Here is a 20,155-nt window from a genome sequence, read left to right as displayed (position 1 = left end):
TTGGCTATTTCTGCTCTTTAACACATTCTCTGTTATTATTCTCTTTTCTATGCAGTTTAAGTAATTTTCCACTTGAAATTTAAGTCAGTGAACTGGTAAACTATTTTAGTCATGTGACTGTCATCTTTCGTTTCATGTTTTCATAATGAACCTGCTCATAAAATTATATTGCTGTCAAGCAGAAACTAAGTCTTTGAAGTTAAGCACTGATGCATATGGGTGCTGAAATTACATTATAGTTCTCCTGAACCAATAATATCTAAATGAATTTTTTTTTAGTTTCTGCTTGGGTTATTCTACATTTGCATGTTTATTATCAAAGACATGCATTTTTCATTTTGTATTTAAGTAAAATAATTTAAAGAAGAGTTACCTACCTTTGTTTATAAACAGGTTCAATGACTGAGATTTCTTTGGCATAGACTTCTCTGGACTGCTATCCCCAAACTTCCTGGGTGACTGCAGTGATTTCCTAGGGGAAGGCAGTGGTTTCCTTGGTGATGGTGGACATGGCGATACACCTCTACGATTAGGAGTCCTCATGGGAGACAAATATCTGTTAATATAAATGTATAAAACTATATCAGTTTTCAACAACCTTTATAACAAACTGTTGTCTCCCACAAAATTGCCTTTTGAGAGCTGAACATGAAACAACATATTTCATTTAATTCTAAACAGGGTAAAAAAAAAATCGATATACAAAAATGAAAGGTTAACTAATCATAGATAATTTTCTGATGTTTCTTGTGTGTAAGTTGTTTTAAATTTGTTAAAAGGTAGTATTTGATGGGGTTAATATCTTACAATTCTGCTGAAGAAGTTCTTTCTAAAGGTATTGGAGATGGAGAAATCATGGAGACTGTAGTAACTTCTGTACTCTCTAACAGGCTAAATAGTGGTGAATCCTAAAATATCACATATCATCAAATAATAAATTAATTAATCTGAAAATATCAAATAATTTAATAGACATGATAGTGGTGAATCTTACTAATTATGTAAGAAAATTAATAAAAAAAATATTGTTCAACCATAAAATAATAACAGATTATAAAATAAAATTTATTTTGAAACAAATCATCTTTAACATATTAAAATGTGTATCTATATTTTCAAGTCCTTCAAGAAAATGTATAGAGTGAGATTAGAAGATTTTTTTTCTTTCTTTCGTTATCATTCTGATGGTTCTCTACAGTATGTCAAAGTAATAGATTCAGCACTGGAACGTGTTTTAAAATGCATATATTTTGATACATATTGACTTGCTTTTTTGTTGTTGTAATTTTAGAAGAAATAAGGTTTCAGCTCCCTCAGTAAATTCAATGTTTGTTTATCAGTCAATATATTAAACTATTAAAAACTTACAGGTTTCCATGCTAAGCACTCTAGAATTTTTATTTCTGTACTTTGAAGATGCTGCAAAGAAAATGATATGAGAACTTATAATGTTTGCAGAGGTCTCTTTTAGAAACATTTTAAATCAAAAGCAATTCTTTATTCTTTTATTGATAACGGTTGAAAATCATCTTATTTTGTAAAAGATTACTCCTGCAATAATTACTGTCAAAGAACTATTTATTTCTCTTATATAAAATTCATTCATCTAAAATAACAATATATATTTTATCCGTTTCCAATCACTAAGAGCAAAAGCTTATTGATGCATAGAGGAACTGAGTCATCTAGCTTAATACCTTTATAATATCTGTTGTCAATACAGGTTCTGCTTTGATGAAACTCTCCAACACCTTGTAGAAATCATAGGGATGTAATTTAAACAGCTCTAAAATCCAGGGAAAGGAAAATTTGGAGTCATCAGATCCCATTTTCTTGGTTGAAGGATTCCCTGAAAAATGACAAACTCCCATATAAAAGCTATAACACAATTTGAATCATCATTTCATTTTATAAAAGTGTTTCTGGCTTCAAGTCAAACAAGTCATTTAATAAATGAAACAGCTTTCTGAGTTACATAAATGCAAAGGAGTAAGAAAATTAAAACAGATAAAAAAAATTGTTGAAAAATGTTGAAACTACTGAGCCCCATTACCTTCAATGCAGGGCTACAACTCAATAGTTGTTAAATCGGTTCTTAAGTTCCTAAAAGATCAACATTATTAGATTTTCCATAGATTAGAAGGAAAGGACTAAAATTCCTTGCAGATATTATAGGAAATAGCTACCCATGAACATAGAAATATGATTACACTTACAAGATCTTCCATATGTCATAAGCACTATTTCTATGGAACATGCCAAGAGACTCCGATGAAAATTTTCAATATTAAGTAGCTTGCTGAAGTCTGTTTGTGATAGTCTTTCTTTTTCCTACAATATGACAATCATTGTAAAATTTAAATTCATAAATGCATGCTTAAATATCATCTTTACATGTGCTTTAGAACTTTCATCTATTTAAGGTTTTATGAATCTTATTCCACCATGTTATATTTGTGCATATTAAAGTTCCTAATAAAAAGAATGCTGATATCATTTAAAGGTCATGTATTTTACATACCATCTTTGGTATTGTCTTCTTTAAGGAGAATGTATTAAAAAAGACATAGTTACTACCAGACAGCTTTGAGAGAAATCTAGCCAATATCATATACAAATAATTGCAGTGAACCCACAAATTGTTACCCAACAAACTATCCATGACTATTCCAAAAGTTATGTAGTTATTCTAAATTCTATATTTACCACAAACCTTATGGGTAATCAGACTGAACTTGATAAGAAAACCAAGAAGATTCAATTAAGGACAACAGAGAAAGAGATGAAAGATGTCAGACACTAGCAGTGACATAAATCAGTACCTTGAAACTTTGTCAAAATTTACGCTTCTTGTTTGTATCCAGAAAATTATTCACAACAAGATTAGCTCTTTTTACACCCCTAAAAATAAATACATGTAAGATTCCCTGTAACACCTTTACAACAAATATTCATGTATAGTGCCTTTAAACCTCAACACAACATAATTTACTATCAACTATTCTTTGAAACTTACATAGTTTAACATGGCCTCCATAACTCGATAGTACAACCTTTGTGCTAAAATGTATCTCTGGTTTATATCTAGAATACTTACATAGTTTAACATGGCTTCCATGACCCTATAGTACAACCTCTGTGCTAACATGTATCTCTGAATAGCCACTGGTCTGTGATTATCATTGGTTAAACTAACATACTCTCGTATAAACACATCTTTCATCTTCTCAGTGCGATTAAGTATGGAAGAATATGGATTCGCTGAACAATTCTACATTAACAACAAGGGAAAATTCATTAAAACTTTACTATTGATTGTCTTAAAGTTATTGATTATTCTTAATTCATAACATGCTTGTTGGTACTTTGCTAAGAGTGGATCACATAATTCATCCTTCATGTTATTATCAGCAGATTATCTATCATATTACAATTTAAACAACTTTTGTGAGTGCACTGACATATTCAATGATGCCCCATATTGTCACTGGGCAAACAAAATCTTACTAGATGCCTAAGTTCATCGACTCATAACTCCTACAAAAGTCAACTGATAAATATTTGTGGGCCATATGCGCATAATCATATCATGTCCTTATCATCTACAAAGTTTCATGAAATTCTATTGTGTGTATTCAGAGGAGTTGTGATGACAGACTGTTGCAGTAGTATACTTAGACCAAAATTCTATGTTCATCAATGAAGAATCTCATTTGTAGCATTCATTGAAAAGTCACAATGAGTCTAATTTTGTTTATATCTGGGAAATTAAGTAAGAGTTAAGTTTGTTTAATACCTGGAAGTATTCATTGAGAACTTGACTTGGTTCATCTCCAGCATTCGTCAGTATATTCTTTAATTCTTGTATGTTGTCAAGAACTGCTCTATAATATAAAATAAGTTATTGTAATTGTAGGATAATGAACATTCAGCTTAAATAATGTGAATATTGAGAGAATATGTTAAATAGAAGACTTTTGTATTTTTTTTTAATTTAAAAAGTTTCATTAAAAATTTGTACACATGCAAATTTATACATTCCAAACAAATTCTAACCACAACAAAATTAATAAAACCATTACGCTTCGATGAAATATTAAGAGACTGAAGAAACTTTAATAGATTTTTGTCATATAGTTGTTGCACACCTACATTCTTTTCCCTACAAGAAATCTATAAAAGCTTCTGGACTGGTTTGAGTATTGCAATAAGTAAACTCATATTCTGACAACTGATAAATATATATGTATGCATATTTTCCTGAAAGCACACTAATTAATGATGCATGTCTGCTTATTTGACAAAAATCACAATAATAAATGCATGCAATAATTTCTGAATAGAACAGCACTTGAAGCATCATGGCCAAAGAATTCTTATCTTAACATCTATTATGAGGTATAATAAGGTTATATCAAATTGATATAATTTGTTGATTCCATACAGTTCTGAAATAAAATAGTTTATCTAATGATAAGAGAGATAATTCTCTCTTTTGTTTTTGTTGGTGTTGTTTATTTGAGTAATTGCTAATTCTTTTCTAGGTGACTAAAGAGGATTGAATAAATGAAATATTATGATATAGTATAACAGCCTTTTGACTGCAAAAATCAACAAAGTTTCAAAACAGGTTATCATGATTGTGGATAATATTTTAGAAAATTGGGAACTGATATAATATCATAATAAATGTTGTATATGGTTTTATGTTGTTTTTTTGTGCAAGAAACAACAAAGTAACACATTTTTCTTTAAATTATGGAATGGATTTTGAAAATTGTAGCAAACAAAATAAAAATGAATTATAAACACATCCAAAAGATAACATCAAGAAAAAAGAACATACAAAAACAAATAAGTCATGAACAATCACCTCACATCAGTATCAATAACTGACTTAGTCAAAGAAAGTGAAGATAGTTGTTCCACTAAAAATCTAGAAAATATTTTTAACATATGAAACTCAGCATCAAAGTGACTGATAAATATAGTTTGTATCAGCAAATCATCTACAAACATGACAATTTAAATTGTGTGCAAACCAAGAGACTGATTGACTTTATACTTTGGCAGAAATTTCATACAAGCTCAAAACAAATACTAGTCACATAATAAATCCTTTTCCATTGTCATTCAGTGATAGATAAATCACTGTATCTTCTCTTTGGCATTATCTTTTTATGGATTTTTTTAAAAACTAAGAGTGGTCCTATGCTAACAACTTGGTGTCTAATGTCAGTAGTAAAGAATACTGTAAGATATGATAGAGATCAATAATGATCAAACCCTAGCTGCTTACCTGACAGGTGTCATTGAAGTCTCATTATTGTTTGTTAGTGATGTTGTCTCCAGCCTAAAAAGAGAAAAATATAATGAACATGTTTATATACTGACCTTAAATGTAAAATATAACAAAAATCTAGCAGAAATGAGAAAAATGTGTGTCTCCATCATGGTGTCAGATGTTTTAGAGTCAATGTGAATGACACCAATCAAATAGGAGGTATATATAATGAATTTCTAATGGGCAATGGAACAAATTGTACATTTGAGTATTTTGGTGATTTCTTTCTTGTGAATGGGAGATAATCCAGGAATGGGAGAGAACCAATGAATGGGAGATAACCCAGGAATGGGAGGTAACCAAGGAATGGGAGATAAAACCTTAAATATCCTTTTGTTATAAGCAAATGAAATATTAGATTTTTCACATTTTTTTGTAAGACATAAGATTAAAGTTTGTTGTATTATACAATAAAGACCCATAGAAAAGCATTATTTACAATAGTCAACACAAGAAGGTTATTTCAGTGAGTGTTTATCTGTAACATGAATGTTGCTTTTTTTGTACTTGCATATGTGACGTTATTTTCATTGGAGAAAACTCAAGAAACTCGAAAAGTTATTTGCCTGTGAATAAAAATGTAATTCAGGGCTGGTGTTAATTTTTAGGGTTATTTGTTCTTCCTTGCAATTAAATGAAAATTACCTGAATCATTCCAAGTTATGTGTAACCAAAAAGCAATTTTTAAAATATAGGTAAGGTATAATAATAAAAATTACCCATTTTGTTCCTGTGGTAGAATATGAGGATCCCTGGTAAGAAACATCATTTCATCAATATCTCCTTCCTGTCTGTAAGCCGTGCTATATTTCTCCATCAGTGATGTCACCTGTAAAGACACGACACAGGTATTGTAATAGGAAAACTTGTCAGCCTAATCAACCATCACAATACAATGACACAGGTATTGTAATAGGAAAACTTGTCAGCCTAATCAACCATCACAATACAATGACACAGGCATTGTAATAGAAAAACTTGTCAGCCTAATCAACCATCACAATACAATGACACAGGTATTGTAATAGGAAAACTTGTCAGCCTAATCAACCATCACAATACAATGACACAGGCATTGTAATAGAAAAACTTGTCAGCCTAATCAACCATCACAATACAATGACACAGGTATTGTAATAGAAAAACTTGTCACCCTAATCAACCATCAAAATACAATTTACTGTGTATATATGTACTAAAACATTTGCAATGAAAGTTTATGAAGATTGAAAGAATGCTTTCATCAATAAAATAAGAAAGTTCTCATGTCAGTTTAAACAGTGTTTTCCCTAGAAATGTTTTGAAGGATGGTGGGATTGGCTAAATGGATGGTGGGCATGAATTTTGAAGGATGGGGACTTGTATAGAGTAATAAAGAATTTCAAGATTTGAAGGATGGGGGCCTAAATTAATGCATGGGGGTACCACCATGCATAAACCCTCTAGGGAAAACACTGAGTTAAACAGATTTATGCATTATAATCATCAACATTTTACAAAGCATGTATGGCACAAACTTGTCAAATAGGTTCATACTTTGTCCAGCACCTCATCTTTGCCAATATTTATTTTTGAAAAGTAACATCTATTTTATTTACATTTTCTCTTGATACAAAAATGTTTGCTCTAAACCATTGGAAGCTTGCCATAATATTTTCAGATGACACATTTGTGCAAACATTATAATATCACTGATAATGACTGGTCAAACATCACATACCAGCAATACAGGATTTTCCAATGAACTAAGTAGCATGACATTAGCTTAGAATATATGATCAAACTAAAAGATTAGCTAGATAATTGTTTACTTTCGTCCTTGTAGTTTCTGTATAAAGTCAATAGTAAATCAACTTACATTAAGTTCTCCATCAATATGGGGCAATGTTCCAAAATAAGCTTCTGTTCTGTTAACCTGTACTGTTAATACCTAAAATATTAAAATAAAGGGTACAATCTCATTAATTGAATCTCAGTTGAGTATCGCAAGCTGGAAAAAGATCAAAAATATCTTAAGATACAGCTATACCTACAATATTACAAGATGTACAGATACTCTCTACCTTAATATACTAATTACCGGTGTATAGAGTTACTGAAGTTTTGGGAAACAATCTTGTTATAACCACATTGAGATAATTTGAACTTTTCCATGGTCATTAGATAAACAATAATAACACAGAATTCATAATTCTTATTTTTATAATTTCAGGTTTATTGATTTTCTGTTAACTAACACATGGACACTTTAATGGTCTATAATGGCAGTGTTAAGGACTGCACATGAGGTTTTCTGCTACTACTCTCTATGTACAAATGTACATGACATCACTGTTGCTGTGACGCCTCAATTTGTGTCCAATACAACCACTTGATCAGAGGCAATTGAGAAAAAGTTTCTATTTTTTTTTTAAATATCTGAATATTTTTGTTTTAATCCAGCTGAATTTACCAAACAACTTATACAGCACACAAATTAACCTCCTCCAATGTCAATTACAGATTTGCTAATAACTGAAGCCTTTTGTGCATAAAAAGTTTGACAGTATTTATAACTGTTAAGTAATATATATATATATGTAAACTATCTTTATTTTGCAAATTTTGTCATACTGTATCACCTCTTCAAAACTCAAGCCAAATAGTTCTGATAATTTCTGCAACATAGTAACTTCCTGAATGTCTGCATTTTCCATTGATGTAATTTTCATGTTATCTGAAATCATAAAGTTATTATATAAAGTTATTATATAAAATTATTATATATACTATATAGTTATTATATATTATTATTAACATTAATGTCAGACTTCAAAACGCAAAAGTAACACCAATAATTGATCAGATTTCTGTAGCAAAGTCTAGTATAAGCAAAATATGTCAACTTTGCTCTTGGTGCAAAAACAAAACATAACACAATGTAAAATTGAGAATGGAAATGGGGAATGTAACATAGAATTCATAAGAGGAACAGAAATAGTCACAAACGGTCTCCGTTTATCTTTTAAAGATAATGCTCTTTTGTATAAACGAATATGCAGAAACTTGAAACAATTATACACCTTTTGTTTGAATCACATCTACATACTAACTAAGAAGACCTTAAATTCTTGTATAAATTAGTCATGATAGTCTTTTTTCCTTACCTAAAGGTGGATTAAGCTGAAATCCTGGTGTTGATCTAATAATGTATTCTACACAACATATCAATAGGAAGAAAGCATCTACTAACAAATCATCTGTTAAAAGGGCACCTGTAAACATAAAACAAACTAGAATTGCCATTGCAAGCAATAGCGGATGTCACCCTTCCCCCATTGCCACTAAGCGGCAGCCATTTCAAAACAAGTAAACAGTGAATGCAGATCTATGAATTGCGATATATCTTTTTGTAAATTTTCATTAAAATAAGTGCATCGTGAAAAGTTTCACATTTCTGCTGTTTCCATGGCAACGGCAGCCATTTTGGAAATTCCAAAGTCAAAAGTCTCATCTGTACATGCCAGTTAACAATACTACTAAATTTCATTAAGTTTTGAGCATTTTGAAAATATTTGACATTTCTGCAGTTTCCATGAAAACGGTAGCCATTTTGGAAATTCCAACTTCAAAAATCTCATGCAGACCTGACAGTCAACAATCATATTAGGTTTCATCAATTTTGGAGCATTTTGAAATTTTGGAAATTTTTGACATTTTGGTTGGTTACTATGGTAACAAAGACTTTTCCAAAATTTTAATGGCAGATACCACATTGGTTCATGGGAGGGAATATACCATCAGAGTTTCAATGGATTTGACCTACCATTTTAAGAGAGTAAATGCCACTTTTTAAGGTTTTTGAAGCATTTTTACCATTTTTGCCTTGTTTCCATGGTAACGGCAGACATTTTCGAAATTCCAACGCCAAATTCCACATCTACCAATGTTGCTCATCGTTTCTATGAAGTTTCAAAAAATTTGGAGCATTTTGATAATTTTGAAATTTTTGGTCTGGTTTCCATGGCAACATAGTAGTTCCAATGATTGCCAAAATCATCCAAAACTAGTAGTTGGCCGGCACCTACATTGTATCAAAATATGATGATTCTGAGTTTTAGCATCTCCAAATTATTCACCAAAACCAAAAACTGGAATTTTTCACAATTGTTCGGTTTCCATGGTAACGGCAGCCATTTTTTATGCTTTTGAGACCTACTGCAACCCGAAATTTTTTGTTCCTCATTGTAGTCAACTATCATTTAGATTGGTTCCATCGTCTCCGAGAAAAGTGGCGGACAAAATAGTTGGAAGAATAATAATAACTAGAATTGCCATTGCAAGCAATAGCGGATGTCACCCTTCCCTTATTGCCCCTAAGCGGCAGCCATCTCAAAACAATTTAACAGTAAATTAAGCAGATCTATGAATTGCAATCTATCTTTCTGTAAATTTTCAGTACATTTAGAGCATTGTTGAAAGTTTCATATTTCTACTGTTTCCATGGCAACGGCAGCCATTTTGAAAATTCCAAAGTCGAAAGTCTCATCTGTACATGTCAGTTAACAATAATATAAAGTTTCATTAAGTTTGGAGCATTTTGAAAATTTTTGACATTTCTGCAGTTTCCATGGCAACGGTAGCCATTTTGGAAATTCCAACTTCAAAAATCTCATGCAGACCTGACAGTCAACAATCATATTAGGTTTCATTAATTTTGGAGCATTTTGAAATTTTGGAAATTTTTGTCATTTTGGTTGGTTACTATGGTAACAGAGACCTTTCCAAAATTTTAATGGCAGATACCACATTGGTACATGGGAGGGAACATACCATCAGAGTTTCAATGGATTTGACCTACCATTTTAAGGAAGTAAATGCAACTTTTAATGGTTTTTAAAGCGTTTTTACCATTTTTGCCCTGTTTCCATGGAAACGGCAGACATTTTTGAAATTCCAACGCCAATTTCCACATCTACTAAAGTTGCTCATCATTATGCTAAAGTTTCAAATGAATTGGAGCATTTTCATATTTTCGAAATTTTTGGTGTAGTTTCCATGGCAACATAGTAGTTCCAATACTGACCAAAATCACCCAAAACCAGTATATGCCTGGCACCTTCATTGTATCAAAATATAATGATTCTGAGTTTAAGCATCTCCAAATTATTCACCAAAAACAAAAACTGGAATTTTTCACAATTGTTCCGTTTCCATGGTAACGGCAGCCATTTTTTTGGTCTTGAGACCCACTGCAACCCGAAATTTTTTGTTCCTCATTATAGTTCACTATCATCAAGAGTCAGGTTCCATTGTCTCCAAAAAAGCTGCCGGACAAAAATCATTGGAAGAATAAGAATAATAATAACAAAGAAACGGAGGAATAACAATATGTCACCCGACATTGTCGATCGGGTGACATAACTAGAATTGCCATTGCAAGCAATAGCGGATGTCACCCTTCCCCCCATTGCCACTAAGTGGCAGCCATTTTGAAACATCTAAACTGTGAATGCAGATCTATGAATTGCGATATATCTTTCTGTAAATTTTCAGTACAATAAGTGCGTTGACAAAATTGTCACATTTCTGCTGTTTCCATGGCAACGGCAGCCATTTTGAAAATTCTAAAGTCAAAAGTCTCATCTATACATGTCAGTTGACAATAATATTAAGTTTCATTAAGTTTGGTGCATTTTGAACATTTTTGACATTTCTGCAGTTTCCATGGCAACGGTGGCCATTTTGGAAATTCCAACTTCAAAAGTCTCATGCAGACTTGAAAGTCAACAATCCTATTAAGTTTCATTACTTTTTGAGCATTTTGAAATTTTTGAAATTTTTGACATTTTGGCTGGTTTCTATGGTAACAGATACCATTCCAAATTTCTAATGGCAGATACCACATTGGTACATGGGAGGGAACATTCCATCAGAGTTTCAATGGATTTGACCTACCATTTTTAGGAAGTAAATGCCACTTTTAATGGTTTTTTAAGCGTTTTTACCATTTTTGCCCTGTTTCCATGGAAACGGCAGACATTTTCGAAATTCCAACGCCAAATTTGACATCACCTTATGTTGCTCATCATTACTGTGAGGTTTCATAAAATTTGGAGCATTTTGATATTTTGGAAATTTTTGGTGTGGTTTCCATGGCAACATAGTAGTTCCAATGAGTGCCAAAAATCATCCAAAAGAAGTATATAGTGTGCACCTACAATGTATCAAAATATAATGATTCTAAGTATAAGCATCTCCAAATAATTAACCAAAACCAAAAAGTGGAATTTTTCACATTTGTTCCGTTTCCATGGTAACGGCAGCCATTTGTAATGGTCTTCAGACCCACTGCAACCCGAAATTTTTTGTTCCTCATTATAGTTTACTATAATCAAGAGTCAGGTTTCATTGTCTCCAAAAAAGCTGCCGGACAAAAATCATTGGAAGAATAAGAATAACTAGAATTGCCATTGCAAGCAATAGCGGATGTCACCCTTCCCCCATTGCCACTAAGCGGTAGCCATTTCAAAATAATAAATCAGTGAAAACAGATCTATGAATTGCGATATATCTTTTTGTAAATTTTGAGTTCATATAGAGGATTGTCAAAAGTTTCACATTTCTTGTTTCCATGGCAACGGCAGCCATTTTGGAAATTCCAAAGTCAAAAGTCTCATCTGTACATGCCAGTTAACAATAATACTAAATTTCATTAAGTTTTGAGCATTTTGAAAATATTTGACATTTCTGCAGTTTCCATGGCAACGGTAGCCATTTTGGAAATTCCAACTTCAAAAATCTCATGCAGACCTGACAGTCAACAATCATATTAGGTTTCATCAATTTTGGAGCATTTTGAAATTTTGGAAATTTTTGACATTTTGGTTGGTTACTATGGTAACAAAGACTTTTCCAAAATTTTAGTGGCAGATACCACATTGGTTCATGGGAGGGAATATACCATCTGAGTTTCAATGGATTTGACCTACCATTTTAAGAGAGTAAATGCCACTTTTTAAGGTTTTTGAAGCATTTTTACCGTTTTTGCATTGTTTCCATGGTAACGGTAGACATTTTCGAAATTCCAACGCCAAATTTCACATCATTCCATGTTGCTCATCATTACTGTGAAGTTTCATAAAATTTGGAGCATTTTGATATTTTGGAAATTTTTGGTGTGGTTTCCATGGAAACATAGTAGTTCCAATGAGTGCCAAAAATCATCCAAAAGAAGTATATAGTGGGCACCTACAATGTATCAAAATATAATGATTCTAAGTATAAGCATCTCCAAATAATTAACCAAAACCAAAAAGTGGAATTTTTCACATTTGTTCCGTTTCCATGGTAACGGCAGCCATCTTTAATGGTCTTCAGACCCACTGCAACCCGAAATTTTTTGTTCCTCATTATAGTTTACTATCATCAAGAGTCAGGTTCCATTGTCTCCAAAAAAGCTGCCGGACAAAAATCATTGGAAGAATAAGAATAATAATAACAAAGAAACGGAGGAATAACAATATGTCACCCGACATTGTCGATCGGGTGACATAATAACTAGAATTGCCATTGCAAGCAATAGCGGATGTCACCCTTCCCCCCATTGCCACTAAGTGGCAGCCATTTTGAAACATCTAAACTGTGAATGCAGATCTATGAATTGCGATATATCTTTCTGTAAATTTTCAGTACAATAAGTGCGTTGACAAAATTGTCACATTTCTGCTGTTTCCATGGCAACGGCAGCCATTTTGAAAATTCTAAAGTCAAAAGTCTCATCTATACATGTCAGTTGACAATAATATTAAGTTTCATTAAGTTTGGTGCATTTTGAACATTTTTGACATTTCTGCAGTTTCCATGGCAACGGTGGCCATTTTGGAAATTCCAACTTCAAAAGTCTCATGCAGACTTGAAAGTCAACAATCCTATTAAGTTTCATTACTTTTTGAGCATTTTGAAATTTTTGAAATTTTTGACATTTTGGCTGGTTTCTATGGTAACAGATACCATTCCAAATTTCTAATGGCAGATACCACATTGGTACATGGGAGGGAACATTCCATCAGAGTTTCAATGGATTTGACCTACCATTTTTAGGAAGTAAATGCCACTTTTAATGGTTTTTTAAGCGTTTTTACCATTTTTGCCCTGTTTCCATGGAAACGGCAGACATTTTCGAAATTCCAACGCCAAATTTGACATCACCTTATGTTGCTCATCATTACTGTGAGGTTTCATAAAATTTGGAGCATTTTGATATTTTGGAAATTTTTGGTGTGGTTTCCATGGCAACATAGTAGTTCCAATGAGTGCCAAAAATCATCCAAAAGAAGTATATAGTGTGCACCTACAATGTATCAAAATATAATGATTCTAAGTATAAGCATCTCCAAATAATTAACCAAAACCAAAAAGTGGAATTTTTCACATTTGTTCCGTTTCCATGGTAACGGCAGCCATTTGTAATGGTCTTCAGACCCACTGCAACCCGAAATTTTTTGTTCCTCATTATAGTTTACTATAATCAAGAGTCAGGTTTCATTGTCTCCAAAAAAGCTGCCGGACAAAAATCATTGGAAGAATAAGAATAATAATAACAAAGAAACGGAGGAATAACAATATGTCACCCGACATTGTCGATCGGGTGACATAATAACAAAGAAACGGAGGAATAACAATATGTCACCCGACATTGTCGATCGGGTGACATAACTAGAATTGCTATTGCAAGCAATAGCTGATGTCACCCTTCCCCCCATTGCCACTTAGCAAAATATTTGCGGGTGCACATATATGCATTGCTAATACACATTTCTGCAAATAAACCATGGTTTTAAAAAGACTATTTACATTTTAAACATGATACAGTGAACTTAAATAATTCACCTTTGTAAGCAGCAGTTTACATAATGGACCATGGTTTCAAAAAGACTATTCACATTTCAAACACGATAAGGTGAACTCGAATCATTCGCCTTTTCAAGCAGACGACAGTCGTTAAAACAATGGGCCATGGTTTCAAAAAGACTATTTACATTTCAAACCATGATAAAGTGAATTCAAATCATTCACCTTTTCCATCACGCGTTTAAATCAAATGAAGAATGGTTTCAAAAAGACTGCAGTTTACACAATGGACCATGGTTTCAAAAAGACTATTTACACTTCAAACACAATAAAGTATTTAAATAAAATTCATTGACCTTTTTAAGCATCCGTTAAAACAATGGACCATGGTTTCAAAAAGACTATTTACATTTTAGACAATGGTTTTAAAAAGACTATTTACACTTCAAACACGATAAAGTGAACTAAAATCTTTCACTTTTTCTAGCAGCCGTTAAAAACAATGGACAATGGTTTCAAAAAGACTATTTACACTTCAAACACAATAAAGTGAACTCAAATCATTACCTTTTCCATCACGCGTTTAAATCAAATGAAGAATGGTTTCAAAAAGACTGCAGTTTACACAATGGACCATGGTTTCAAAAAGACTATTTACACTTCAAACACAATAAAGTAAACTCAAATCATTCACCTTTTCCATCACGTGTTTAAAACAAATGAAGAATGGTTTCAAAAAGACTGCAGTTTTCACAATGGACCATGGTTTCAAAAAGACTATTTTCATTTCAAATATGATAAAGTGAAGGCAAATCATTCACCTTTTAGGGCAGCCGCTAAAAACAATGGACAATGGTTTCAAAAAGACTATTTACATTTCAAACACGATAAGGTGAACTCGAATCATTCACCTTTTCAAGCAGTTGACAGTCGTTAAAACAATGGGCCATGGTTTCAAAAAGACTATTTACATTTCAAACCATGATAAAGTGACCTCAATTCATTGACCTTTTCAAGCATCCGTTTAAACAATGGACCATGGTTTCAAAAAGACTATTTACATTTTAAACATGATAAAGTGTTCTCAAATCATTCACCTTTTCATGCAGCCGTTAAAACAATGGACAATGATTTCAAAAAGACTATTTACATTTCAAACACGATTTAGTGAACTCAAATCATTCACCTTATGAAACAACTGAGGAAAACACATTAAATATAAGAGGAGAACAACGACACAACACTTAAATGTAACACGCACAGAAACGGACCAAGCATCAGACAAAATCCCACTAGAATAAAAAATATAAAATCAAAACCAAATACATGAATTTTGGATAGACAAGTACAGTGACACGTCTTATCGCAATGTGAATTAACACTCAAAAATAAGTCAAACATGATAAAGTGAACTAAAATCATTCACTTTTTCAAGCAGCCGTTAAAAACAATGGACAATGGTTTCAAAAAGACTATTTACACTTCAAACACAATAAAGTGAACTCAAATCATTCACCTTTTCAAGCAGCCGTTAAAAACAATGGACAATGGTTTCAAAAAGACTATTTACATTTCAAACCATGATAAAGTGACCTCAATTCATTGACCTTTTCAAGCATCCGTTTAAACAATGGACCATGGTTTCAAAAAGACTATTTACATTTTAAACATGATAAAGTGTTCTCAAATCATTCACCTTTTCATGCAGCCGTTAAAACAATGGACAATGATTTCAAAAAGACTATTTACATTTCAAACACGATTTAGTGAACTCAAATCATTCACCTTATGAAACAACTGAGGAAAACACATTAAATATAAGAGGAGAACAACGACACAACACTTAAATGTAACACGCACAGAAACGGACCAAGCATCAGACAAAATCCCACTAGAATAAACTAGAGGCTCTAAAGAGCCTGTGTCGCTCACCTTGGTCTATGTGCATATTAAACAAAGGACACAAATGGATTCATGACAAAATTGTATTTTGGTGATGGTGATGTGTTTGAAGTTCTTACTTTACTGAACGATTTTGCTTCTTACAATTATATCTATCATGAACTTTGCCCATTAGTAACAGAGAACTATATTTGGTAAAAATTTACATAAATTTACCAAATTAATGAAAATTGTTAAAAATTGACTATAAAGGGCAATAACTCCTTAAGGGGTCAATTGACCATTTAGGTCATGTTGACTTATTTGTAGATCTTACTTTGCTGAACATTATTGCTGTTTACAGTTTATCTCTATCTATAATAGTATTCAAGATAACCAAAAAGGCAAAATTTCTTTAAAAATTACCAATTGGAGGGCAGCAACCCAACAACCAGTTGTCCAATTCATCTGAAAAATTCAGGGCAGATAGATATTGACTTGATTAAAAATTTAACTTCTTGTCAGATTTGCTCTAGATGCTTTGGTTTTATAGTTATAAGCAAAAAACTGCATTTTACCCCTATGTTCTATTTTTAGCCGTGGCAGCCATCTTGGTTGAATGGCCAGGTCATCGGACACATTTTTCAAACTAGATACCCCAAAGATGATTGTGGCCTAGTAGTTTAAGTGGAGATTTTGTAAAAGATTACTTAGATTTACGAAAAATGGTTAAAGATTGACTATAAAGGGCAATAACTCCTAAAGGGGTCAACTGACCATTTTGGTCATGTTGACTTATTTGTAGATCTTACTTTGCTGAACATTATTGCTGTTTACAATTTATCTCTATCTATAATAATATTCAAGATAATAACCAAAAACAGCAAAATTTCCTCAAAATTACCAATTCAGGGGCAGCAACCCAACAACCGATTGACCGATTCATCTGAAAATTTCAGGGCAGATAGTTCTTGACCTGATAAACATTTTTATCCCATGTCAGATTTCCTCAAAATGCTTTGGTTTTTGAGTTATAAGCCAAAAACTGCATTTTACCCCTATGTTCTATTTTTAGCGGTGGCGGCCATCTTGGTTGGTTGACCAGGTCACGCCACACATTTTTTAAACTAGATACCCCAAAGATGATTGTGGCCAAGTTTGGATTAATTTGGCCAAGTAGTTTCAGAGGAGAAGATTTTTGTAAAAGATTACTTTAATTTACGAAAAATGGTTAAAAATTGACTATAAAGGGCAATAACTCCTAAACGGGTCAACTGACCATTTTGGTCATGTTGACTTATTTGTAGATCTTACTTTGCTGAACATTATTGCTGTTTACAGTTTATCTCTATCTATAATAATATTCAAGATAATAACCAAAAACAGCAAATTTCCTCAAAATTACCAATTCAGGGGCAGCAACCCAACAACCGATTGACCGATTCATCTGAAAATTTTAAGGCAGATACATCTTGACCTGATAAACATTTTTATCCCATGTCAGATTTCCTCAAAATGCTTTGGTTTTTGAGTTATAAGCCAAAAACTGCATTTTACCCCTTTGTTCTATTTTTAGCCGTGGCGGCCATCTTGGTTGGTTGACCAGGTCACGCCACACATTTTTTAAACTAGATACCCCAAAGATGATTGTGGCCAAGTTTGGATTAATTTGGCCAAGTAGTTTCAGAGGAGAAGATTTTTGTAAAAGATTACTTTAATTAACGAAAAATGGTTAAAAATTAACTATAAAGGGCAATAACTCCTAAACGGGTCAACTGACCATTTTGGTCATGTTGACTTATTTGTAGATCTTACTTTGCTGAACATTATTGCTGTTTACAGTTTATCTCTAACTATAATAATATTCAAGATAATAACCAAAAACAGCAAAATTTCTTCAAAATTACCAATTCAGGGGCAGCAACCCAACAACCGATTGACCGATTCATCTGAAAATTTCAGGGCAGATAGATCTTGACCTGATAAACATTTTTACCCCATGTCAGATTTGCTCTAAATGCTTTGGTTTTTGAGTTATAAGCCAAAAACTGCATTTTACCCCTATGTTCTATTTTTAGCCGTGGCGGCCATCTTGGTTGGTTGACCGGGTCACGCCACACATTTTTTAAACTAGATACCCCAATGATGATTGTGGCCAAGTTTGGTTTGATTTGGCCCAGTAGTTTCAGAGGAGAAGATTTTTGTAAAAGTTAACGACGACGGACGACGACGACGACGGACGACGGACGACGACGGACGACGACGGACGACGGACGCCGGACGCCAAGTGATGAGAAAAGCTCACTTGGCCCTTCGGGCCAGGTGAGCTAAAAATATAAAATCAAAACCAAATACATGAATTTTGGATAGACAAGTACAGTGACACGTCTTATCGCAATGTGAATTAACACTCAAAAATAAGTCAAACATGATAAAGTGAACTAAAATCATTCACTTTTTCAAGCAGCCGTTAAAAACAATGGACAATGGTTTCAAAAAGACTATTTACACTTCAAACACAATAAAGTGAACTCAAATCATTCACCTTTTCAAGCAGCCGTTAAAAACAATGGACAATGGTTTCAAAAAGACTATTTACATTTCAAACACAATAAAGTGAACTCAAATCATTCACCTTTTCAAGCAGCCGTTAAAAACAATGGACAATGGTTTCAAAAAGACTATTTACATTTCAAACACAATAAAGTGAACTCAAATCATTCACCTTTTCAAGCAGCCGTTAAAAACAATGGACAATGGTTTCAAAAAGACTATTTACATTTCAAACACGATAAGGTGAACTCGAATCATTCACCTTTTCAAGCAGCCGTTAAAAACAATGGATAATGGTTTCAAAAAGACTATTCACATTTCAAACACGATAAGGTGAACTCGAATCATTCGCCTTTTCAAGCAGACGACAGTCGTTAAAACAATGGGCCATGGTTTCAAAAAGACTATTTACATTTCAAACCATGATAAAGTGAATTCAAATCATTCACCTTTTCCATCACGCGTTTAAATCAAATGAAGAATGGTTTCAAAAAGACTGCAGTTTACACAATGGACCATGGTTTCAAAAAGACTATTTACACTTCAAACACAATAAAGTATTTAAATAAAATTCATTGACCTTTTTAAGCATCCGTTAAAACAATGGACCATGGTTTCAAAAAGACTATTTACATTTTAGACAATGGTTTTAAAAAGACTATTTACACTTCAAACACGATAAAGTGAACTAAAATCTTTCACTTTTTCTAGCAGCCGTTAAAAACAATGGACAATGGTTTCAAAAAGACTATTTACACTTCAAACACAATAAAGTGAACTCAAATCATTACCTTTTCCATCACGCGTTTAAATCAAATGAAGAATGGTTTCAAAAAGACTGCAGTTTACACAATGGACCATGGTTTCAAAAAGACTATTTACACTTCAAACACAATAAAGTAAACTCAAATCATTCACCTTTTCCATCACGTGTTTAAAACAAATGAAGAATGGTTTCAAAAAGACTGCAGTTTTCACAATGGACCATGGTTTCAAAAAGACTATTTTCATTTCAAATATGATAAAGTGAAGGCAAATCATTCACCTTTTAGGGCAGCCGCTAAAAACAATGGACAATGGTTTCAAAAAGACTATTTACATTTCAAACACGATAAGGTGAACTCGAATCATTCACCTTTTCAAGCAGTTGACAGTCGTTAAAACAATGGGCCATGGTTTCAAAAAGACTATTTACATTTCAAACCATGATAAAGTGACCTCAATTCATTGACCTTTTCAAGCATCCGTTTAAACAATGGACCATGGTTTCAAAAAGACTATTTACATTTTAAACATGATAAAGTGTTCTCAAATCATTCACCTTTTCATGCAGCCGTTAAAACAATGGACAATGATTTCAAAAAGACTATTTACATTTCAAACACGATTTAGTGAACTCAAATCATTCACCTTATGAAACAACTGAGGAAAACACATTAAATATAAGAGGAGAACAACGACACAACACTTAAATGTAACACGCACAGAAACGGACCAAGCATCAGACAAAATCCCACTAGAATAAAAAATATAAAATCAAAACCA

At 32.6% G+C, this 20,155-nt stretch overlaps 1 protein-coding gene across 2 annotated transcripts in view; it reads right to left on the bottom strand.

Moving 5' to 3' along the window:
* The window catches only part of LOC134712278 (retinoblastoma-associated protein-like), a 53,376-nt gene that overhangs the window by 8,361 nt on the left and 24,860 nt on the right, over window positions 1–20,155 (bottom strand). Inside the window, exons 7-19 of one of the 2 annotated variants that reach the window (XM_063573671.1) lie at window positions 8,491–8,598; window positions 7,966–8,060; window positions 7,203–7,274; window positions 6,064–6,173; window positions 5,300–5,353; window positions 4,874–4,936; window positions 3,797–3,884; window positions 3,098–3,271; window positions 2,217–2,331; window positions 1,698–1,849; window positions 1,369–1,419; window positions 808–908; window positions 378–556 (exon numbers count right to left, since the gene is read on the bottom strand). In XM_063573671.1, coding sequence (XP_063429741.1) covers window positions 378–556; window positions 808–908; window positions 1,369–1,419; window positions 1,698–1,849; window positions 2,217–2,331; window positions 3,098–3,271; window positions 3,797–3,884; window positions 4,874–4,936; window positions 5,300–5,353; window positions 6,064–6,173; window positions 7,203–7,274; window positions 7,966–8,060; window positions 8,491–8,598 — 1,362 coding nt within the window. The remainder of the gene's footprint in view (window positions 1–377; window positions 557–807; window positions 909–1,368; window positions 1,420–1,697; window positions 1,850–2,216; window positions 2,332–3,097; window positions 3,272–3,796; window positions 3,885–4,873; window positions 4,937–5,299; window positions 5,354–6,063; window positions 6,174–7,202; window positions 7,275–7,965; window positions 8,061–8,490; window positions 8,599–20,155) is intronic. The other variant, XM_063573672.1, reaches the window with a different exon arrangement.

This window comes from Mytilus trossulus, chromosome 3, assembly GCF_036588685.1.
Source record: "Mytilus trossulus isolate FHL-02 chromosome 3, PNRI_Mtr1.1.1.hap1, whole genome shotgun sequence".
In the NCBI taxonomy this organism is placed as follows: Eukaryota; Metazoa; Mollusca; class Bivalvia; order Mytilida; family Mytilidae; genus Mytilus; species Mytilus trossulus.
The sequence above is the reverse complement of the archived record's forward strand: the minus strand, read 5'-3'. Positions and strand labels throughout refer to the sequence as shown.